Source organism: Hemitrygon akajei, chromosome 18, assembly GCF_048418815.1.
Source record: "Hemitrygon akajei chromosome 18, sHemAka1.3, whole genome shotgun sequence".
Taxonomy (NCBI): Eukaryota; Metazoa; Chordata; class Chondrichthyes; order Myliobatiformes; family Dasyatidae; genus Hemitrygon; species Hemitrygon akajei.
In genome coordinates this window covers 4,769,911-4,795,414 of record NC_133141.1, presented here as the reverse complement: position 1 = coordinate 4,795,414, position 25,504 = coordinate 4,769,911, and the positions used below count along the sequence as shown (strand labels likewise).

Here is a 25,504-nt window from a genome sequence, read left to right as displayed (position 1 = left end):
GATGCATCATTTCACTGAAAGGAGCTGGATTTCCTGCCCATTCATGTATGCTCACTAGGTAGAAAATCAGATTCTTACGTGTTCAGGTGTAAGCTCAGGAAAGGCAAAGCAGCTTAGATCAGGGAGTGGCAAGTGGGCTATAAAGATTGAGTTTATAGAGATAATTCAGTGGACTGAAAAAAATAAAGGTATGTGGAGATTGGTACCACAATTGTAACTTCAAGTCTTAAGAACTTTTGAAAAGAATTGCAGGAAATCCTTTCAGGTAAGGAGCTTTGTTTATCTGCTTCAGTTTGTAATGATATAGCTGGCTTTTAAAATTTTGTTTGTTCAAGTTGTGGTAAACTGTACAACTAATGAAAATTATAAGAAGCCAGTCTTCTCTAGGGTGTACAAATGATCAAACTAAAGCTGCAGTTGATGCAAACTTAGCCAGAGGAAGCAAGCACTAGCTTTAGGGAATCAGAAAATTCCTGCAGCTCCTCACTGACTTCCTACATACAGGTTTCCTTGTATCACTGGAAACCCCATTGACTGGAATCTGGAGCAAAATTCTGGAAACTAAAGAAAAAAAAAACCTGTTTCAGGTCAAAACCCTTCATTTGAGCTTCTTCCCCTGTGGTTTTTGCTTGTCACTGTCAGCTTTGAATTATAAATAATTTGCAGACCTATGTCATAGGTCATCAGGAAAACAATCTTGGAGCCAATTCTGGATGTTCCCTTTTTTCTGTTTCCTGATACTATGTGTTCTGGATCATGAAGTGTTTGCTTGAGCTCTTGATCTTGCAAACCAGTGGGAGGTCAATAGAGCAGTGGCTATTTACTGGGTTCCAGTTGTTGCTAAGGGAATTGGCCGATAGGCCAGAAACAGCATTCTTTCCATGGCTGCTGACCGATTATAGGAAATTAAGCACGCAATGAGTTTGAGCTGGTTGCAATCAGCTGCTGTATCTGAGATCTGTGGCTGATTGACATATTAACCTGTCAGCTTCTGTTGCCTTTCAGGTTAATATTACTCAACTGGAATGCCAGGTGAACGACTATATTTACAGTTGTGCTCTTTTACAGGGAGGGGGAAAGTGGGCACTTTAGCAGCTAGAAAATTCCAAATATACTTTCTGTAGCCAATTGCAGAAGTGTATATCATGACATTTGTGACCTCCCCTGAATTTCCCACTGGCTAATTTGGGGCAGAGGACAGAGAAACCTGAAGAAGCTAGAAATTTAATGAAAAATATTGCACAGGAATCTGGATGAGGTCTGTAGGTTTGCCAAAGTTATTTTGACTGCTGATTGTTCAGGCATGTTTCCTAGAAGTAACAACAAAAGCAACCTTTGTTGGAGATATAGTAAAAAATGTGTGACTTCTCTCTGATATCAGATCCATACTCATTCAAGGAGAACCATGGAGATTTTTTGATGGGGTTTGCAGGCCAGGATTCAGTTTGGCTGCAGGTTCCTGATGAATTCTTAATCTGGACTAAGTCATGATAAGTGCTAAACCTGATAGATTACTCTGGCATTCTTACACGGAAACGTTGTTGTCCGTGATATCAAACGATTCAAAGACCACTGATGTTCAGGGCAAGCAAAGATTCTTATTGCCGTTGGACATTTGAAAATTAAACATGAGCACCATTTTAATAGGACTGATGGTTTCTGGCAGACAGAAAGCAAAATCAAGGCTATTGAAAATCTATTGAACTTTCCAAACACTTGCCTCTCTATTGGCATTTCTCATGGCATACATTTGGCACAGTGGCTTTTACCCATTGGACATCGCAGCCTTAACCAGATGGGTTGTATGCACAAGGTTGAGATGGTGACACCTTTAAGCAAAAAGCTAAAAAAAAACTACAGATGCTGGAAATCTGAAATAAAAACCAGATAAAGCCAAGGCTACGTTGGGCAGACAGTCTTCATCCAGGAGGCAGGCTGCCAATTTAAACATATTACTGAGCCTGGCAAGCTGTGGATTAACCTTTTCTGCAAGTCTTGCAGAGGCCAGCTGGAATTCCCTGAATATGCTAGACATGGTGACCAAAGGAAGGTGAGACTGTGACAAGAGTCTGCTCCTTTAAAGCATTGCTTGTGGGCTTGGAGGTGCAATTGTCCTTCCATCTGTCACAAAATGTCCCATAGGAACAGACCATTCTCCAAGGACAGAGCTGGATATTGACTTATTCCCTGGAATCAGATCCTCCAGGTTGGAGTTTGGAGCTAGTTGCTGTGCCTGACTGGATGTTGAACCTCTTACTGAGACCTACCTCGGCAGAGACTCATCTTTGATCATCTTCAACAATGCATCTCACCTGCCTCAATATCCTCTCTCTGCTAGTACCACCACGACCTGCAGTCACCGAGACACAGCAAAGGCTACAGCTGCTCAAAAGGAGCAGCTCACAAAACTCTGGAGGAACTCAGCAGATCAGGCAGCATCTATGGAAGGAACCGAATAGTTGACGTTTTGGGCCAAGACCCTTCATTAGGACTGGAAAGGAAGAGGCCAGAAGCCAAAATAAATGGGTGGGGTGCCTTCTATCCTTTCCTGTCAGATTCCATTCTTTACAGTACCTTGTGTTTTCCACCTATCGCCTTTCAAATTCACATAATTCTCAATTCTGCCCCTTCCCCTACCTACCATCTTCTTCTCTATCCTGAATTCACATATCACCTGCCAGCTCATGCTTCACCCTCTCCTGTTCCATACAACCCTTCTATTCTGTCTTCTGCTCTCTTGCCTTTTAGTCCTGATGAAGGATCTCAGGCCAAAACATCGACTGTCCATTTGCCTCCATAGGTGCTGCCTTATCTGTTGAATTCCTCCAGAGTGTGTGTGTGTGTCTGCGTGTGTGTGCGTGTGGTCCTTCCTCCTCCTTTTCCACCACGGACATTCCCTTCATTCTCTCACCCCTTCTCTTTCTCTGCAATGTAAAATGTACTTGTTTCCTAACTTTTCTGATGAAAGGTACTCACCTTGAAACATTACTCTCTCTACAGATGCTACATGTCCTGCTGAGTATTAACAGTATTTCCGTTTCAGTCCAGTATCCAGTCAGGCAGTGCAGGTGGCTCCAATTCCAATCCTGGGGGGGGAGGGAGGGATGTCCGATTCCTTATCCTGGAATACTCAGTAACAGAAGGAAGAAGAACACATATATCTTCTGATCCAAAATGGATTCACAAATCCATTCCCACCTCCTTGAGGTCTAGAAATCCCAGATTTACTCTTTAAAATGTACAAGGCAGACTAGCCTGGTCTGCCAGTCTCAAAAGAACTGTTCAATCATTGCTCTGCCTCCTGAAGCAAGTTCTCTTTTCACCTCAACCAGATTTCTGCAGTGGTCAGGTTGAAGACCAATGTTTTACTTGTAAAATTTAGCCCAAAGCTTGATCTGAATTCAGGTTTCAATTCGAATTGTCCTCTTTACAGCCACTTGGACTCTTGCTACGTATCTCCTCCTCAGATTTGGAATTAGAATTAGTGTTGATTTATTATTGTTACATGTACTGAGATACAGTGAAAAGCTTATCTGGTATACTGATTTCACAGATCAAAATCATTACACAGTGCATGAGGGAGAACAAGGTAAAAACAATAAAGTGTAACAGCTGCAGAGAAAGTGTAGTGCAGGTTGACAATAAGGAGTAAAATCATAATGTGGTAGACTGTGAGGTCAAGAGTCCAAATTATCAGACTAGGGAACAACTCAATAGTCTGATAACAGTGAATAGAAGCTGTCCTTGAGCCTGGTTGTATGTTTTTTCAAGCTTTTGTATCTTCTTCTCCATGGGAGGGAGGAGAGGAGAAACTGTTCAGGGTCGGTGGGGTCTTTGATTATGCACAATGCTCTACTGTGTAGACAGAATCCATGGAGGAGAGGCTAATCTCCATGATGTACTGAGCTATGTCCACAACCCCCTGCAGTTTCTTGCAGACACATGCAGAGTAGTTGTGCATCCGGATAGGATGCATTGATAAAAATGAGTAAGGGTTGACAGGGACATACAAAATTTCTTTAGCCTCCTGAGGAAGTATAGGCGTTGGTGAGCTCTCTTGGCTGTGATGTCTACGTGAGCTGTAACACAAGCTCTGTAGTCTTAGACTGCAGCTAGCAAATCTTTCAATGCCTTCTCTATCAGTTGTGCATTTATTAATGGAAGTTGTTGTATTTTCAGCTCCAGAAGCAACCACAGTATCCCCAATTGCTGCTCCGTTCACAAGCACCACGCACAACAGTCGAGACGGAGTCACGTGTCATAAATCACCTTGCAGCCCAGGCAGAGAATTTGGAGGCTGAAGCCATGTCATCTGTGCCAATCACCAGCCCCAAGAGTGGTTGGAAAGGAGTTGACGAGGCGAGTGGACAGACAAGCAAGGAAATTCAAGGAACATTGAAAAGAGAAATTGTTGAAGTGCAGAGAGATGCAAGTCCGGAGCGTCACCGTCCGCCAGAGCAGCCTGAGAAATGTGAGGAGAGTGTGCCAGCAGAGAGCAGCTCTGCCTCAAGTGCTGTGTGTGAGATGAACAGACAACAACATCATGCAGGTGTGACAGGCGTAGCCAAGGAGCCGGAGGGAGTGGGAGGTAACGTGAGGCCAACTGAGACAGATTTTTCAGAGGAACAAAATTCCAGTGAAGTACAAGCACACAATGAGAGAGAAGCAGTGGGCAAGTATAATGTTTAATTAAATAATTCCTTGCTTGTTTCTTTACTATTCTGATAGTGATAGATACAGGCAGAAACAGGTCCTTTAGCCCATTGAGTCAATTCTGACCCTCAATCACCCATTTGCATGAATCCTACATTAATTTTGTTATGCCAATTAACTTGAATTGGTTTCAAAAGTTTTGTAATCACTTCTCTCACCCATTCATTTACCACCCCAGTAAAATTGGTTCAACATGCAATCTTCCTCATTAAGATCTTGCACCTTATTGCCTACCTGTACTGCACGTTCTCTGTAGCTGATACACTTTATTCTGTATTGTTGTTGTTTTACCTTGTTCTACCTCAATGCACTGTGCAATGACTTGATCTGCATGAACAGTTACAAGACAAGCTTTTTGCTGCATTTCAGTACATGTGACAACAAGAAACCAATCCCAATTCCTCAATAACTTCTCTTGACCATGTGATGGTAAACTTCTTTTACCTGCTGCAGCTTTCTGATAACACAGCACAGAAGGAGGTTACCTGGGCCATCAAGTCTAAACCAGGTCTTAGAGCTGGCCCATTTCCCTACATAATTCCCTGAAACCTATTCTCTCGCATATGGACATTAAACTGCCACCTATACTAGGGTCAATTAACCTAGCAGCAAGCATGCCTTTGGGAGGAAAGAAGAGACCCTTGGGTAAAACCCATGCAGTATGAGGAGAAAGGACTTACTCCACACAAAGAGCATCTGAGCCCAGGCCTGACCTTGATCCCTGGAGTTGGAGTGGGGATGGTGCTGCTGCACACTTAGTAGTACAGGTGAAGGAGGTATAGGACTCTAAATGAATGTGTGACACTATATTCAAGAGCAACAGAATGTGATGGGGCCCTGCTATAATACCTAGCAATATCAAAGTTAGGAAAGTTAGTTTATGCCTAGAATTCCAATAATAATTCAAATCACCTGAACTATGTGAGGGAATAATTGAGGAGGATTTGAAAGCTATGATATTAAATTGTAGAAATGAAGCCGGAGATTGCCCAGAGAAACAGCCCATTGTTCAAAGAGAGCACATTAGAGCCCTGGTTCAGGATCTCACGGAGCACAGCTTTGAGTTTTGCCTTGTGTCTGTCATTAGAGCAATCTATGCCTTTGGAAGCTGGGCACCAGAAGGAGCAGGTTGTCATGGATTACTATTTTAAAAATAGCTAATAAAATGAAAGAAGTTTTATTAATGAGCTGTTAATTAACCATGAAAATTAAATATATTTTGATGTTTATTTGGTGTAACTGATGGAATTTCTTTGATAGTGTGTGAGGGAGGATAGGCAGGTGATAGAGAAGGGGAGCGCTCAGACCGAAGATGTAGGGGAGAAGGAAGAAAAAGATAATAAAGTTGTTTGCACCGTTAGGGATAAACAGCGAGGAAGAGGGGGAGAGTTTCTTAAATGCATCTATTTTAATGCGAGGAACATTGTAAGAAAGGTGGATGAGCTTAGAGCATGGATTGATACCTGGAAATATGATGTTGTAGCTATTAGTGAAACATGGTTGCAGGAGGGGTGTGATTGGCAACTAAATATTCCTGGATTTCATTGCTTCAGGTGTGATAGAATCGGAGGGGCAAGAGGGGGAGGTGTTGCATTGCTTGTCAGAGAAAATATTACAGCGGTGCTTTGGCGGGATAGATTAGAGGGCTCATCTAGGGAGACTATTTGGGTGGAATTGAGGAATAGGAAAGGTGTAGTAACACTTATAGGAGTGTATTATAGACAACCTAATGGGGAGCGAGAATTGGAGGAGCAAATTTGTAAGGAGATAGCAGATATTTGTAGTAAGCACAGGGTTGTGATTCTGAGAGATTTTAATTTTCCACACGTAGACTGGGAAGCCCATTCTGTAATAGGGCTGGATGGAGTTTGTAAAATGTGTGCAGGATAGTTTTTTGCAGCAATACATAGAGGTACCAACTAGAGAAGGGGCAGTGTTGGATCTCCTGTTAGGGAATGAGATAGGTCAGATGACAGAGGTATGTGTTGGGGAGCACTTTGGGTCCAGTGATCACAATACCATTAGTTTCAATATAATTAAGGAGAAGGATAGGACTGGACCCAAGGTTGAGATTTTTGATTGGAGAAAGGCTAATTTTGAGGAGATGCGAAAGAATTTAGAAGGAGTGAATTGGGACAATTTTTTTATGGGAAGGATGTAATAGAGAAATGGAGGTCATTTAGAAGTGAAATTTTGAGGGTACAGGATCTTTATGTTCCTGTTAGGTTGAAAGGAAAGGCTAAAAATTTGACAGAGCCATGGTTTTCAAGGGATATTGGAAACTTGATTCAGAAAAAGAGAGAGATCTACAATTAATATAGACAGCATGGAGTAAGTGAGGTGCTCGAGGAATATAAAGAATGTCAAAAGAATCTTAAGAAAGAAATTAGAAAAGCTAAAAGAAGATATGAGGTTGCTTTGGCAAGTAAGGTGAAAATAAATCCAACGGGTTTCTACAGTTATATTAATAGCAAAAGGATAGTGAGGGATAAAATTGGTCTCTTAGAGAATCAGAGTGGACAGCTATGTGTGGAGCCAAAAGAGATGGGGGAGATTTTGAACAATTTCTTTTCTTCAGTATTCACTAAGGAGAAGGATATTGAATTGTGTAAGGTAAGGGAAACAAGTAGGGGAGTTATGGAAACTATGATGATTAAAGAAGAGGAAGTACTGGCGCATTTAAAGAATATAAAAGTGGATAAGTCTCCAGGTCCTGACAAGATATTCCCTAGGACCTTGAGGGAAGTTAGTGTAGAAATAGCGGGGACTCTGACAGAAATATTTCAAATGTCATTAGAAACGGGGATGGTGCCGAAGGATTGGCATATTGCTCATGTGGTTCCATTGTTTAAAAAAGGTTCTAAGAGTAAACCTAGCAATTATTAGCCTGTAAGTTTGATGTCATGGTGAGTAAATTAATGGAAAGTATAATTATCTGGATAGACAGGGTCTGATTAGAAACAGTCAACATGGATTTGTGTGTGGAAGGTCATGTTTGATAAATCTTATTGAATTTTTTGAAGAGGTTATTAGGAAAGTTGACGAGGGTAAAGCAGTGGATGTTGTCTATATGGACTTCAGTAGGACTTTGACAAGGTTCCACACAGAAGTTTAGTTAGGAAGGTTTAATCATTAGGTATTAATATTGAAGTAGTGAAATAGATTCAACAGTGGCTGGATGGGAGATGCCAGAGAGTAGTGGTGGATAACTGTTTGTCAGGTTGGAGGCCGGTGACTAGTGGTGTGCCTCAGGGATCTGTACTGGGTCCACTCTTGTTTGTCATATATATTAATGATCTGGATGATGGGGTGGTAAATCGGATTATTAAGTATGCAGATGATACTAAGTTAGGTGACATTGTGGATAATGAAGTAGGTTTTCAAAGCTTGCAGAGAGAATTAGGCCAGTTCGAAGAGTGGGCTGAAAGATGACAGATAGAGTTTAATGCTGATAATTGTGAGGTGCTACATTTTGGTAGGAATAATTCAAATAGGACATACATGGTAAATGGTAGGGCATTGAGGAATGCAGTAGAACAGAGTGATCTAGGAATAATGATGCATAGTTCCCAGAAGGTGGAATCTCATGTGGATAGGGTGGTGAAGAAAGCTTTTGGTATGCTGGCCTTTATAAATCAGAGCATTGAGTATAGGAGATGGGATGTAATATTAAAATTGTACAAGGCATTGGTGAGGCCAAATTTGGAGTATTGTGTACAGTTCTGGTCACCAAGTTATAGGAAAGATGTCAACAAAATAGAGAGAGTACAGAGGAGATTTACTAGAATGTTACCTGGATTTCAGCACCTAAGTTACAGAGAAAGGTAGAACAAGTTAGGTCTTTATTCTTTGGAGCGTAGAAGGTTGAGGGGGGACTTGATATAGGTATTTAAAATTATGAGAGGGATAGATAGAGTTGACATGGATAGGCTTTTTCCATTGAGAGTAGGGGAGATTCAAACAAGAGGACATGAGTTGAGAGTTAAGGGGAAAAAGTTTAGGGGTAACACGAGGGGGAACTTCTTTACTCAGAGAGTGGTAGCTGTGTGGAATGAGCTTCCAGTAGAAGTGGTAGAGGCAGGTTTGGTATTGTCATTTAAAGTAAAATTGGATAGGTATATGGACAGGAAAGGAACGGAGGGTTATGGGCTGAGAGCGGGTCAGTGGGACTAGGTGAGAGTAAGCGTTCAGCACAGACTAGAAGGGCAAAGATGGCCTGTTTCCATGCTGTAATTGTTACATGGTTATTTAAAAAAAACAATTCTTTCGGTGGGTGGTCTTTGAAGTAAAGTGGGATAATGGCACAGCTAGTAGAGCTCTCCCTCATCGTGTGTCGAGTTTGAATGTTCTTCCTGTGACTGTGTGGATTTTCCTAAGATGCTCCTGTTTCTTTTCACATCCCAAAGAGGTGCAGGTCAGTAGGTTAATTAGCCATCATACATTGTTCATGGTGTGTGGTACAATCAGGACAGAGTTGATGCGAATGTGGGGAGAATAAAGAGAAATCATGTTGATGTAGGATTAGTGTGAATGTGTGTTTGATGGTTGGTGCAGAGAAAGGGCCAGTTCCCATGCTATCTCTCTCTGTGACTCTATATCCACTCTTTTCCTTCTAGATCTTCTATGCACAGGACACCATACAGCCTGTAAACCACTGACAACATGTGGCTGAATGTTACATCTATATATATTAGTGGGGCTAGAGTGTGCCTGGGAATGGTGCGGGGTGCTGGTCTCAAAGCCTGACTTCCTTATTAGGGTGCCACAATAGCGTAGCGGTTAGCGTGATGCTATTATAGATTAGGGCATTGGAGTTCAGAGTTCGATCCCAGTGTTCTCTGTAAAGAGTCTGTACAATTCTCTCCATGGAATGTGTGGGTTTTCTCCGGGTAATCCGGTTTCCTCCCACAGCCCAAAGATGTACCAGCTTGGTTAATTGGTTGTTGTAAATTGTCCTCTGATTAGGTTGGGGTTAAATTGGGGGTTGTCAGGGACCCCATCAACCCAAACATGCACTCTCCTCACTGCTACCAAAAGGAAGAAGGTACAGGAGCCTCAGAACCCACATCACCAGGCTCAGGAACAGTTATTACCCTTCAAATATCAGGGTCTTGAACCAGAGGAGATAACTTCATTTGCCCATCACTGAACTGTTCACACAACCTATGGACTCTTTCCAGGACTCTACCACTCATTTTCTCAATATTTATTGCTTATTTATCTATGTTATTATTATTTCTTTGTTTTCTTCAATATTTGCAGTTTGTTGTCTTTTACACATTGGCTGTTTGTCCATCCTGTTGAGTGGACTCTCTCATTGACTCTATGTTTCTTGGACTTACTGTGAATGCCCACAAGAAAATTAATCTCAGGGTTGAACCTGATGACATGTGTACTTGCTAATAAATTCGCTTTGAGCTTAATTTTGAACCATGTTAGTGGGTCTGTAGTTACATATAAACCAGAGTGAGTGAGGACACTGGATTTCAGTGCAGTTGAACCAGATATGTTTTACAACAATCTAGTGGTTTTGTGCTGACACCATATTATTCAAATCATTTCAGATTGATAACTAAATTTAAATTGCACAGATTTGAATTCAAATCCCTTGTACCACTGCCAGTTTTGTTGGAGCAAAATTGAAAGCTAGAATATTGGAAAGAAAAATAAATGATATACTCAGTGAATGGTGAAAGTGAGAAGCAGTGAAGCTGAAAGAGTCTGGGAAGTCTTGGTGAACTCAGCACACATGATCCAATTAAAGCAATACATTTATACATAAATGACCTGGATGAAAATGGAAATGGATGGGTTAGTAAGTGTGCAGATGATACAAGGACTGAAAGCATTTTGGATAGCATAAAAGACTGCTAAAGGATACAGTGGGGATGAACATCAGCTGCAGATAGGAGTTGAGAAATACCAGACAGAATTTAACCTGATGAATTGCACTTTGGGAGATAAAATGTAAAGGGACAGTACGAGACCATAGACCATAAGACATAGGAGCAGAATTAGGCTATTTGGCCCATTGAGTCTGCTCCACCATTCAATCATGGCTGATCCTTTTTTTCCCCTTCTCAACTCCATTCCCCAGCCTTCTCCCCGTAACATTTGATGTTGAGTCCAATCAAGAACCTATCAAGCTCTGCTTTAATATACCCAGCGACCTCGCCTCCACAGCTGCCTGTGGTATTAAATTCCACAAATTCACTACCCTCTAGCTAAAGAAATTTCCCCACATCTCTGTTTTAAATGGATGCCCCTCTATCCTGAGGCTGTGCCCTCTTGCTCTAGACTCCCCCACCATGGGAAACATCCTTTCCATATCTACCCTGGGCCTTTCAATGTTCGAGAGGTTTCAATGAGATCCCCCATCATCCTTCTGAATTCCAGTGAATACAGACCCAGAGCTACCAAACGTTCCTTGTATGATAACCCTTTCATTCCCAGAATCATCCTTGTGAACCTCCTCTGGACCCCCTCCAGTGCCAGCACATCTTTTCTAAGATGAGGGGACCAAAACTGTTCACAATACTCAAGGTGAGGCCTCACCAGTGCCCTATAAAGCCTCAGCATCATGTCCTTGCTCTCCGATTTTAGGATTTTCTCCCTATTTAGAAAATAATTTGCACATTTATTTCTACTAGCAAAGTTCATGGCCATGCATTTTCCAACATTGTATTTCATTTGCCACTCTCTTGCCCATTATTCTAATCTGCCTAAATCCTTCTGCAGTCCATCTGTTTCCACAACATTCCCTGCCCCAACACCAATCTTCGTATCATCTGCATAGTTGGCAACAAAGCCACCTATTTCATCATCTATATCATTGATGTACAGCATAAACAGAAGTGGTCCCAACACCAACCCATGCAGAACACCACTAGTCACTGGCAGCCAACCAGAAAAGGATCCTTTTATTCCCACACGCTGCCTCCTCCCAATCAGCCAATGCTCTAACCACATTAGTAACTTTCCTGTAATACCATGGGCTCTTAACTAGGTAAGCAGGCTCATGTGTGACAACTTGTCAAAGGCCTTCTGAAAATTCAAATATGCAACATCTATGGCATTCCCTTTATCTATCCTACTTGTAATCTCCTCAAGGAATTCCAACAGATTCGTCAGGCAAGATTTTCCCTTAAGGAATCCATGCTGACTTTGTCCTATCTTGTCCTGTGTCACCAAGTATTCCATAACATCATCCTTAACAATTGACCCTAATATCTTCCCAACCACTGAGGTTAGGCTAACTGGTCTATAATTTCCTTGCTGCTGCCTTCCTCCTTTCTTAACAAGTGGAGTGACATTTGCAATTTTCCAGTCCTCTGGCACTATGTCAGAGTCCCATGATTTTAGAAAGATCATTATTAATACCTCCACAATCTCTACTGCTACCTCTTTCAGAACCCTAGCGTGCAGTTCATCTGGCCCAGGTTACTTATGTACCCTTTGGTCTTTCAGCTTTTTAAGCACCTTCTCCCTTGTAATAGTAACTGCACCCACTTCTCTTCCCTCACACACTGGCAGTTCAACATCTGGCACACTGCTTGTGTTTTCTGCAGTGAAGACTGATGCAATATGCTCACTTAGCTCATCTGCCATCTCTTTGTCCATCGTTATTATTTCTCTGGTCTCTCCTGTAGCAGGCAAGACCCTTAACAGTTTTGATGAGCAGAGAGGGATCTTGGAGTTCAAGGTCATAGCTTCCTGAAAGTAGCTACACAGTTTGATAGGATGGTTAGGAAGGTATATGGCACACTTGCCTTTGTTATTTGAGGAAATGTGTTCAAATGTCATGCCAAGTTACACTACAACTTTATAAAACTCAAGCTAGATCACTCAGGACTATTGCCTTCAGTTCTGATCATCCCATTATAGGAAGGATGTCAAAGCTTTGGAGAGGGTGTAGAGGAGGTTTACCACGATGTTGCCTAGATTAGAAGGCATGTGCTACAGGTATAAGGAGAGATTGGACAAACATAGATAGTTTTCTCTCAAGTGGTGGAGGCAGAGGGAACTTCATAGATATGGTAGATAGTCAGTATCTTGTTTTCCAGGTTTGAAATGTCTGATTTCCAGAATCTTACCTTTTGACACAGAGAATAACCCAATCTTTGAAATAAACTTGCAGATGGCAAAGGAGAAATTCTTGGTATCATTTAAGGAACACATTTCAAAGTTCAAGGTAAAGTTTATTATCAAAGTACATACAGTATATGTCACCATATACAATCTTGAGATTCATTCTCTTGTGGGCATACTCAACAGATCTATAGAGTAGTAACTATAACAGAATCAATGAAAGATCACCAACTAGAGCATTCAACCACTGCAGAAGACAACAAACTGCAAATGCAAATATAAGCAAATAACAGGAACATGGAAGTGAATCCATAGGTAGTTGGAACATTTCAATAATGGGGCAAGAGAAATTGAGTGCAGTTATCCCCACTGGTTCAAGAGCCAAGTGGTTGAGGGGTAATAATTGCTCCTGAACCTGGAGGTGTGTGTCCTGAAGCTCCTGTACCACTTTCTTCCTAATGGCAGCAGCAAGAATAGAGCATGGCCTGGGAGATGGGGATCCCTGATGATGGACACTGCTTTCCTACGACAGTGTTTCATGTAGATGTGCTCAATGGTTGGGAGGGCTTCACCGGTGACGGACTTGGCCGAATCTGCTACCTTTTGTAGGATTTTCCATTTAATGACTCTTCAATGGGCAGTGCAACAGAATGGATGAATTAAGATGGATTGAAACTCCATCTTTTCAGTGATCCAACCTTTGGAACCCTCCTGGGTTACTAAATGATAGTGGCATTGGATTAGGACTGAACCCAGATCAGTCCAAAATGGCCTGACAACATTAGTTTTGTCTGTTAAACGCTATGGAGAGGTGGGAAGAAAACCTAGTAAGATAAATTAAATATGAAAAGATCAGTCAGGAGAGAAGAAATGTCATTATATATTTGTTCAAATAATCAGCTATTTAACTGCTGATTTTTTTTATTCTGTTAATCTAAGCAATTTTCTGTTCCATTATCACAGATACTGAAAAATTAGAGCTGCCAGCACAAGATGATTCTGCAGCACCACCATCTTCTCCACTGTGGCAACAGGCAGAAAACAAGCTTTCATCATGGCAATGGGCAACCGGGCAATCCTCACCTCCGTGTCAGCAGGCCGATGACAAACACTTGCCACCATGGCAACCCTCAGAGAGCTTTTCCTCATCGTCATGGCAAAAGGTTGATGTGCCACAGGATCAAAACCAAATAAAAGAGAAGAGCTACCTGGCTCAATTACCTGAAGAAGACAATGGAGCTGAAACTCTGACTCCAATTAAAGTTGGAGCAACTGTTAAAGATAGGTACAAAGTTCAAGAGATTTGAATAAACTTTTTTACCCTTTCTGATTTTTCTCATTTTCTTAGACCATAAGATATAGGTGCAGAAATAGACCATTTGGCCCATCAATTCTGCTCCGCCATTCAATCATGGGCTGATCCAACTCTTCCAGTCATCCCCACTCCCCTGCCTTCACCCCATACTCTTTGATGCCCTGGCTAATCAAGAACCTATCTATCTCTGCCTTAAATACACCCAGTGACTTGGTCTCCACAGCTGCTCATGGCAACAAATTCCACAGATTTAACACCCTCTGACTAAAGTAGTTTCTCTGCATCTCTGTTCTAAATGGACGTCCTTCAATTCTGAAGTTGTCCCTCTTGTCCTAGACTCCCCTACCATGGGAAATAACTTTGCCATATCTAATCTGTTCAGGCTTTCTGACATTCAGAATGTTTCTAAGAGATCCCCACTCATTCTCCTGAACTCCAGGGAACACAGCCCAAGAGCTGCCAGATGTTCCTCATATGGTAACCCTTTCTTTCCTGGAATCATTCTCGTGAATCTTCTCTGAACTCTTTCCAATGACATTATATCCTTTCTAAAATAAGGAGCCCAAAACTGCACACAATACTCCAAGTGTGGTCTCCCGAGTGCCTTATAGAGCCTCAACATCACATCCCTGCTCTTATATTCTATACCTTTAAAAATGAATGCCAGCATTGCATTCGCCTTCTTCACCACTGACTCAACCTGCAGGTTAACCTTTAGGGTATCTTGCACAAGGGCTCCCAAGCCCCTTTGCGTCTCTGTATTTTGAATTCTCTCCCCATCTAAATAATGATTTGCCCATTTATTTCTTCCAGCAAAGTGCATAACCATACACTTTCCAATATTGCATTTCATTTGCTACTTCTTTGCCCATTCCCCTAAACTATTTAAGTCTCTCTGCAGGCTCTCTGTTTCCTCAACACTGCTCGCTCCTCCATCTATCTTTGTATCATTGGCAAATTTAGCCACAAATCCATTAATCCCATAGTCCAAATCATTGACATACATCGTAAAAAGCAGCGGTCCCAACACTGACCCCTGTGGAACTCCACTGGTAACCAGCAGCCAGCCAGAATAGGATCCCTTTGTTACCACTCTCTGTTTTCTGTCGACCAGTCAATGTTCCACCCACGCTAGTAACTTCCTTGTAATTCCATGGGCTCTTATCTTGCTAAGCAGCCTCATGTGTGGCACCCTGTCAAAGGCCTTCTGAAAGTCCAAGTACATGACATCTACTGCATCTCCTTTGTCTACCCTGCTTGTAATTTCCTCAAAAAATTGCAGTAGGTTAGTTAGGCAGGATCTTCCTTTCAGGAAACCATGCTGGATGTGGCCTATCTTGTCATGTGCCTCCAGGTACTCCGTCATCTCATCCCTAACAATTGATTCCAACAACTTCCCAACCACTGATGTCAGGCTAACAGGTCTATAGTTTCCTTTCTACTGCCTCCCACCCTTCTTAAATAGTGGAGTAACATTTACAATATTCCAGTCATCCGGTACAATGCCAGAATCTATCGATTCTTGAAAGATCATTGCTAATGCCTCCGTAATCTCTCCAGCTACTTCCTTCAGAACCCAAGGGTGCATTCCATTAGTTCCAGGAGATTTATCCACCCTTAGACCATTAAGCTTCCTGAGCACCTTCTCAGTCATAATTTTCACTGCACAAACTTCACTTCCTTGACACTCTTGAATATCCAGTATACTGCAGATGTCTTCCACTGTGAAGCCTGATGTAAAATACGCATTAGGTTCCTCTGCCATCTCTGCATCTCTTACAGTATCTCCAACGTGATTTTCTATTGGCTGTATATCTACCCTCAACTCTTACTCTTTATATACTAAAAGCTTTTAGTATCTTCTTTGATATTAGTCACCAGCTTCCTTTCATAATTCATCTTTTCCTTCCTAATGAGCTTCTTAGTTTCCTTCTGCAGGTTTTTAAAAGCTCCCCAATCCTCCATCTTCCCACTAGCTTTGATTTCCTTGTATGCCCTTTTGTTTGCTTTTACTTTGGCTCTGACTTCACTTGTCAGCCACGTTAGTGTCCTTCTTCTTCCATTCGAAAATTTCTTCTTATTTGGAATATATCTGTCTTGCAGTTCCCTCATTTTTCGCAAAAATTCCAACCATTACTGCTCTGCTGTCCTTCCTGCTAGTGTCCCTTTCCAGTCAACTTCAGCCAGTTCTCCTCTCATGCCATTGTAATTTCATTTATTCCACTGAAATACTGACACATTGGAATTTAGTTTCTCCTTCTCAAACTTCAAAGTGAACTTGATCATATTGTGATCACTGTTCCTGAAGGGTTCCTTAACCTTAAGCTCTCTTATCACCTCTGGATCATTGCACAACACCCAATCCAGCACAGCCGATCCCTTAGTGGGCTCAACAGCAAACTGTTCTAAAAAGCCATCCCTTAGACATTCCACAAGTTCTCTCTCGAGGTCCAGTATTGGCCTGGTTTTACCAATCCACTTTCATGTTAAAATCCCCAACAATTATCATGATATTGACCTTCTGACATTCCTTTTCTATCTCCTGTTGTAATCCACATCCCGCCTGCTGTTTGGAGGCCTGTATACAATTGCCATTAGGGTCCTTTTACTCTTGTCATTTCTTAACTCAACCCATAGAGACTCTACACATTCCGATCCAATGTCATCCCTTTCTATTGATTTAATATTATTTCTTATACGCAGGGCCACACCACCCCCTCTGCCTACTAACCTACCTTTCCAATGTACTGTATATCCTTGGACATTCAGCTATCAATGGCAGCCATCCTTTAGCCAAGTTTCAGAGATGGCCACAACGTCATACTTGCTAATCTGTAGCTGAATTTCAAGATTGTCTATTTTATTTCTTATGCTGTGTGCATTCAAATTCAACACTTTCAGTCCAGTACGTGTTTCTCTCTGTTTTAACTGCACCACACCTCTATTGCCCTGTAACTCATCCCAATGGCTGTGATTATGCCTCATCTCCTGCCTGTTGTTGCATGCTATCTTCGATTTATTTCTGTTTTCCCCTTCCTCAGCCCTATCACTCCAGTTCCCATCCCCCTGCTAAATTAGTTTAAACCCTCCCTATTAAACCTGCCTGCTAGGATATTGGACCCCTTTGGGTTCAGGTGTAACGTCCTTTTTGTACAGCAATTTTGTCCTTTTTTGTTCTTCTAAAGAATGTAAGCAATAGGATGTGTTTGAACTGAAAACCAAGGATGAATTCCAAGGCACATGTTCCAGCCAGACTCAAACACTGTTACAGATAAGGGTTAGACCATTTAGGAGTGAAGTGAGAAATTATTCAAAGCTAGTGAAACATTGGAATTTGCGTCCCCAGATATGCAGTATGTAGACATTTAGTCATTGTTTGCACCTCCAACAAGCATCGATAGATTGCTCAACAAGCCAGAACCACTGCCCTCTCAAGACTGCTCCACCAATCAATAAGATCATGGTTGATCCCCTAACTGAAAACCATTTTCCTGCATTAACCACTGATCCACTAATATCCAGAAATTTCACATTTTATCATTTGAACAGTCAATGATTAAACCTCTACAGCAAATTCCAAAGATTTGTACCTTTGAGAAAAGAAATTTTACTTTTAAATAATCTGCCATTATTTTGTGATGTGACCCTTGGTTCTAGTTTTGCTTGGAAACTCATTCAAGTCTGTGGTGCTGAACAAATTTGATGGTGGCAGTTGTGTGTTGACTTTAGATCCTAAGGTCATTCCAGTGATTTGTTCCTTGACCCTAAAGTCATTCCTGTATGTTGTCCTTTGACCCTAAGGTCTGTCCAGTTACCCCTCTGGAGTGAGTCCCTGAGGCATTGTACCAATGCTAGTGCCATTGACCAAAGGCAAATAATGTGGGGATCTAGACTCAAGTCCCACTAAGTAGCTATGGAATTTAAATTCTTGGAATTAAAAACTAGATATTAATAGTGATGAGTTGTTGTAGAAGTCCATCTAGTTCACTGAGTGCTTTTCTGTTCCTACACTTGTCTGGTCTATATTTGACTCTATGCCCTTTCAAATGACCTGGCAAGCAAGTTATGTCAAGAACAAGTAAAGATGGGCAATAAATTCTGGTCTTAGCAGCCTCAGAGTCCCCCCAAAATGGAAATAAATGAACAGCCTTAAGTCACTCTATTGCAGACTGCCCTGCAGTCAACATGTACGAACATGATTGTTGAAAGTAATTGCTTCAACTCAGAGTCAGAAAATAGACAGAACATGGCCTGCTAGCTACTAACAACATGTACAGACTATTCCTCTCAGTAACATAATTTCCAGGTAGCACTGTTCAACAATCTTCATGTCATCCAAGTCAGTTATAATAAATCTGATTCTGACCTTTGAATAGAATGTAAGCTATCTCTTTTGCCTGGCAAAGTTACTTGTGATGGATATCTCAGAGAGTAGTGTGAGTTGATTTCTCAGCGGTGCAGGGGGTGGGGTGTCATTTATACGACTGTGTGTCTGTAATACTGAGTGTGCCCTACACCAGGTTACACAAGCTGAAAGGAGGAGAGGAACAGCGGAGAAGTAAAACCCATAAGACCCAGAGAGCTGTCCATGTCCCTCTGGCTGAACGGTACAGCCAGCTCCAGCGGGCTGAAGATACCTGGAAGAAGAAGGTAAGACAGTCCCAAAGGCATGTGAGTGTGACCCTATAGCTAGAGGAGTGTAATATGTTGGCTGATCACTGCCACTGACAAATGTTTCAATGAAAGTATATTGCAGTTCTGGAATTTGAGGCTATTGGCACATTACTAGTGACCAAAACTTTGAGGTCTGTAAATCAGGTGCTTTGCAATTGACTCATTGGTAACAAGAGATATACAAGTTGGTCTAAGAATACCTCAAAGCCCAGTTGGTGAGAGAAGTATGTTGATGTTCCAGTAACAGATGCGCATCAAATGTCATCAGTCTCCATTTCATGGAGATTAGTTCAAATTATCAAGTGATTTCCAATTTCCTGTGTTCCCTAGAAAACTGGGTTATAATAACACCAATCTGCATGTACTATAGATAAGTTTGCCACTTACTTTCTCTGCTTCAGGACCCCTTTGCATCACATAAACCCACAACCCTCCCCACCAGTGGTATCACCATGTGCCCCATGTTCCCTGTATTACCCCCATCGATCCAGTCTCCAATCACAGACACCCTCAATCTCTCCAAGTCTTATTCCCTTGACTCCCCACTTTTCCCATCAGCTAACAGGTACTGATCTCTGTCCCCCTTGAGCTCAATTTTGGGCCTTCGTCCAGTGAATCTACTTCTGTATTTACTCAGGAGAAGGACACAGAGTCTATAGAAGTGAGACAGAACAGCAGCGAGGTCATGGACTGTCATGAAACTTGTTAACTTGGCAGCAGCAGTACAATGCAATACATGATACTATAGAAAACATAAATAAGTAAATCAATTACGGTAAGTATATATGCATACTAAATAGTTAGATTAAAAATAGTGCAAAACAGAAATGATATATAAAAAGACACCTCCTGGATGCCTTGAAGGCAACCACATTGCAGCACATCTAGTTATTTGAAATGTCCTTATCAATGGTGAGGTTCCAGAGCATTGGAGGATAGTTAATGTTGTTCCATTTAAGAATAAAGCAGGAAATTGTATGCTGGTGACCCTGACATCAGATGTGGGAAAGTTATTGGAAGGTTATCTAAAGGAATGGATATATAATTATTTGGGTAGACAGGGACTGGTAGGGATAGTCATGGTAGGTCATGTCTAACCAATATTTATTTTGAGGAAGTTACCAGCATAGTGGTTGAAATCAAGGCAATGGATGTTGTCTATATGGACTTTAGCAGGGCCTATGGCAAGGTCCCACATGGGAAGTTGGTCAAAAAGTTTAGTTGCCTGGCATTTGAGATGAGGTAATAAATGGGAATACACATTGGCTTTGTGGGAGAAGCCAGAGAGTGGTAGTAGATGGTTGCCTCTCTGTCTGGAGGCCTGTGACTAGTGGAGTGCTGCAGGGATCGGTGCTGTTGTTTGCCAACTATATCAATGATTTGGATGATAATGTGGTAAATTGGATCAGCAAATTTGTGGATGACACTAAGATTGGGGAGTGTAGTGGACCATGAGGAAGGCTTTCAAAGCTTGCAGTGGGATCTAGACCAGCTGGAAAAATGGGCTGAAAAATGGTAGATGGAATTTAATGCAGACAAGTGTGAGATGTTGCAAGTTGGAAGGACAAACCAGAGTAGGACTTCTATGGTGAGTAGTAGAGCACTGACGAGTGCGGTAGAACAGAGGGATCTAAAAGTACAGTTCCATAACTCCTTGAATGTGGCATCGCAGATAGATAGGGTCGCAAAGAAAGCTTTAGGCACATTGGCCTTTATAAATTAAAGTACTGAGTACAGGAGATGGGATGTTATGTTAAATTTGCAAAAGATATTGGTGAGACCTAATTTGGAGTACTGTGTGCAGTTCTGGTCACTCACCTACAGAAAAGATATAAGCAAGGTTGAAAGAGTACAGAGAAAATTTACGAGGATGTTGCCAGGACTTGAGGACCTGAGAATGGGAGAGATTGAGTTTATTCCCTGAAGCATAAGAGAATGAGGGAAGATTTAATAGAAATATACAAAATTATGAAAGGTATAGATAGGGTAAAAGCAAGCAGGCTTTTTCCACTGAGGTTGGGTGAGACTAGAACTAGATGTCACAGAGGAAAGGTAAAGTGTTTAAGGGGAACGTGAGGGTAAACTTCTTCACCTAGAGGGTGGTGAGAGTGTGGAACGAGCTGCCAGTGCAAGTGGTGGGTGTGGGTTCTATTTCAACATTTGAGAGAAGTTTGGGTAGGCATTTGGATGGGTGGGGCAAGATCCGGGTGAAGGTCAATGAGATTAGGGAGAATAATAGTTCGGCACGGACTAGATGGGTCAAAGGTCCCGCTTCTGTGCTGTACTTTTATGACTCAATGCCCTTATCTCTTATCAGCTTTGCCCAAGGTGGCATACTTCCCTCCACACGCTCCCAGAACCAGAATCTAAAATGAGTGTTGCCTCACTTTGCAATAATCCTGCTCGGATACATAACAATATGAAAGTCATTATTCACAAACTATAAGATTTTTTTTAAAAATGCTGTCTGTCTCAGTGTATCTATGTACACACATGTTTGCTTTGAGTATCTGCCAAGTGTGTGTCTCCATGTAACTGTGTGCCTGCCTTTGTGTGTGATTCTCTGTGTAGCTGTGTGTGTGTTCAGTTAAGCCATTCATTTTCTCATGATATCGTGTGTCACTTTCAATCTGTGATGTGCCAGTGATGTGTTGTACCCAGGGTTAATCGATGCCATAGTCTTTAGAGCAGTAGGTCACTGGATCCAATGGGGTCTCAAGTCCTCAGCCAGACTGCTGTCTCACTGATGTCATTGAGTGGAGATGTTACAATTTGTCATTAGTAACTCTGCACTTGGAAGGAAAAAAAGTGATCTGGGATTCATCTTTCAAAGTATACAGGGTAAAATAATACTTTGACTGCTTTAATGAAGTCCATCCAGATTTTGATTGAATCAGCATCTTGCATACACCCACATGACATCAATGGGGAAACTGCAGCCACTGATGAAGTCATTGGACTTAAACCAGACTCTACGTTCCTTTAATGGATAATGCTGATTTCACCTTTTGTTGGGATATCAGATGGAAACAAATATTTCAATAAAGAATGTTATCAAGGTTGACAAACTGGCAGCCAATACTGTTAATGGGTGCAGGGGAGAGCAGGTTCAAGCTATGTGAACTAGAAATAAAGTCCATGTAAATGATGAAGAACACTGAGTGTTGCTATGGATATTTTGTGGGGATGTTGCAGCCATTAGGTCCCCTCAAGAATCACTTTTATGATCTGAAGGTCTTCCTGCAGTGTGTCTTCCTGCAATGGTTCATTTATGATCAAAGTATGTATGCAATATACAACTCTGAGATTCTTCTTTCCAAAGTTGCATATTGCATATAGTGGGTCTTCCTGCAGTGGTTTTGCTGCACTGGGCTATCATTGAATTTGGGAATAGCCAGCTAGAGGTCTGATTGAAATCATATGGCAGAAAAATTCATTTTCTCATTCCTTTTCCTTAACTTCCATCCAAAATGTCCTTCCCGATTCCTTTTGTTTCATTGACCTCAAGCAGCATGCTTTGCAAATCCATTGTGTGTTTTCATCCTATCTGCCAATAAGCTCTTTCCTCTACACTGTTGTCTCTCTGACCTTTTCTCCGTCACTGTAGGAAGAAGAGGAGATCATGAATTATGCAGAGCAGGCACAATACTGGGTAAGAACATGGATCCAGTAGCCTCTATGTCAAAGGAACAGTTGAAAGACAGGGTTGACTTGTTATGGGTGAGATTGAAGGAAACTGGTTAGGTCCATCATCAGTCCTGAATATATTCTCAACACAGGGACTCCTCCCCGCCCCCCCAAAAGAAACCACACATCTGATGAATAGCTTTTCATTTCTCCAACCTTCAGATATACAAAACCTTAAAATAAAACCTGCAGATGTTACAAATCTGAAATGAAGACAGAAATGCTGGACATGCTCTACAGGTCAGGCAACATTTGTGGAAAGCGAAGCAGTCGATATTTCAGTTTGAAGACACTCTATCTATACTGATGAAGGGTCTTCCATCTGAAACAGCTCTGTTTCTATTTCCACGGAAGGTATCAGACCTTTTTAGTGTTTCCAACATTTTGTGTTTTTATTGCAGAAATAAGGTGACAGCTGGATTGGCTACTTTTTTTTTGTCAAAGAGAAGATATTGGTTTACTTAACCTATTTGAGGACAAAACAGCTCTGAGATCCTCAGAAAGCAGACATAAACTGCTGCAAATCTGCACCCAGCCATGAGACTGTGAGCTTGCAGTCCCTCAGTACAAGTGCTCTCATTAGCTCTGGAATCCCACCTTCTAGTCAGTCTGCTGAAGACCAATAATCTTTAGTGTCAGTAGATAATAAAACCAAACTGCTGGAGAAACTCAGTGGGTTTAGCAACGTCCATGAAGGCAAATGGATGTTTAATATTCTAACTCAACAACTTTGACCATCCCTTTGCCTTGATGCTTGAGCTGCTGAATTCCTTCAACAGTTTGTGTTTGACTCCTGAATCCTGCAACTACAGTGTCTTGTGTCTCTTTTTGTTGCTGAATAGCTCTCTGAATGCCCTTAGATGCTCAACATTATACAATCCTTGCTCCTTTAACTTCACATCAAATCCTTAGTTTCAGATATACTCCAGAGCTGACTCCCACACTTCTATTTCAGATGGGAGGTGACTGAATGGTAGCTGGATTTCTTTCCATGTGTTTCATTTGTGCTAGACCACTCCAGCTCAAATCCTCTGTCCCTATTTCATTGACTAGCCCCATTCCTTCCCACCTGCCCTATCACCCCAGCCAGCAAACGAAGGACGAAATGTTTGAAGTTGGGGGCTATATTTTAGGGTGGAGAGGATGGTGGTGAAGAAGCAGGATTGCTTGTGTTTTTTCCTGTGACTGTGATGTTACTCAGTGGAGCTGGGAAAAGAATGGCTGCTGGGGAAAAAGTGAGAAGGAGCTGAAACACACATTAGGAGTTATTTCGTTATTGTCTGCTTAACCCTTTCATCTGTAAGATAATTATCCTGCAAGAATTTATGCCTCCAGGAGGGATAGGGAGAAAACTATGGATTCATTGGGGTGGATTTGATGGTGAGGATGGACAAGGGTTGCCAACACTACATTCCAACAATAAGGGATGAGTTGTTGGGTGAGGTGGCTCCTTGTGGGTGAAGCCGCAATAAGTCCCATTGTATAATATGAGGTCCATAGAAGGTAAATATTGTTTGCAAGAAAGCCAGCTGTTCTCACTGAGTGATCAATGCAACTCTCCAAATTCAGGAAGCCGGACACACAACATTTGATTCACCCTGACCAAACATTGAAGCTCAGTGTACCAGCTTAATTTCACACCAATAAGCCTGACTCCAACAAGGGTAGAACCTGGGAGGAATGGTAATGTAAAGAAACACATAGTCTGTTGAATCTGTATTTGTACCAGCTCTTTAAAAGAGCTCTCTTAAATTTCATTAAGTGCCAATGGCAGACTTCCCCATAAGTACTGTTCCCTAGAGTTATACAATGACAGACCCATCTCCACCAGTATTGTATGCTGGTGGCATACAGTAACAGACATCCCCACCAGTCCTATACCCTAGTGTTGCACAGTGACAGACCTGTCTCCACTAGTACTTCATCTCAGTGTTATACTGTGACAGACCAAACCTACCAGTACTGCACCCTAATGGCATACAGTGACAGACTCAACCCCAACAGTACTGCACCCTAGTATTACACAGTGATTGATCCATCACTATCAATACTATTCTCCAGTGTTACACGATAAGAGAATCCACCTCCACCAATGCTGTTCCACAATGTTATACGGGGACAGATCCATCTCTGCCTTAACTGTATGGTGACAGGCATATGCCCACCAGTTCTGAACTAGTGTTCACCTTGTTGCTTAGAAGCAAACTAATGGCACACAGCCTTTCTCTGCTGATGATCAAAAGGGGTATATTGAGAATCAATCATTGTAAAATTAATAAAAGATTACTTGTGTCTATAATTGTTAGGTTAAAATGGTAGTGATTAGTAGTTGGTGTGATCTAAAGTCTAGTGGTGAAGCTCTAGCTAAACCATTATTTTAACTGAAGCAAACCTTACAGTTGCCATGCTGATTGCTGTTCCATACATATTTTTGTCTAATGCTTAAGAGAGGAAAAGGTTCTGTATATTTTGCTGCCAGCGCTTCTCCTGGCCTGACCTTTAACACATTGTTCTAATAATCTTCCTTCATTCTGTCTTTCCTCACACCTGTAGGACCCTGTCTATTCCTCCATCTATTCCCCAGTTGCTAGACAATGCCAGTACCTCATATGTTATGACCAGGTGAGCTCCTTCCCCTATCCATGGCTCATGCCTGTTATTATTAACTAACAAAGTAAATACATGTTGCTTTTAGCCACTGTGACAATCCCACTCCCAATGCTCAAGCTACCTTAGCCTAAGGTTTCCTCTCAGTGTTTCTGTGAAGTTACAAGCTTATGATCTGCTTCATTTTCCACAACTGCCTCTTGCTCTACTTCATAGTTTTTCCTGTCTTTTTGTCTCTGTCTCTCATCCCATAGGATACACTTTCATTCAAGGTCAGAGAAGCGGCATTTAATCAGAGTGGCCCTGATTATCTGTGGAGAAGAAAGGTGACTATTTAATTATTTCCAGTGGTTTAGCTGTAAAAGGGAACAATGGATACCTGGGATTGACCATCACCCACCATTCTACCTTGGTGCTCAA

General features: G+C 41.7%; 1 protein-coding gene across 8 annotated transcripts in view; it reads left to right on the top strand.

The window, feature by feature from the left end:
- Positions 1 to 25,504, top strand: part of LOC140741038 (supervillin-like) — a 249,757-nt gene that overhangs the window by 153,265 nt on the left and 70,988 nt on the right. For 4 of the 8 annotated variants that reach the window (XM_073070681.1, XM_073070680.1, XM_073070682.1 and 1 more), the window contains 6 exons: positions 4,180 to 4,672; positions 13,765 to 14,086; positions 18,637 to 18,766; positions 22,398 to 22,442; positions 25,031 to 25,099; positions 25,339 to 25,410. In XM_073070681.1, coding sequence (XP_072926782.1) covers positions 4,180 to 4,672; positions 13,765 to 14,086; positions 18,637 to 18,766; positions 22,398 to 22,442; positions 25,031 to 25,099; positions 25,339 to 25,410 — 1,131 coding nt within the window. The remainder of the gene's footprint in view (positions 1 to 4,179; positions 4,673 to 13,764; positions 14,087 to 18,636; positions 18,767 to 22,397; positions 22,443 to 25,030; positions 25,100 to 25,338; positions 25,411 to 25,504) is intronic. The other 4 variants (XM_073070683.1, XM_073070684.1, XM_073070686.1 and 1 more) reach the window with 4 other exon arrangements.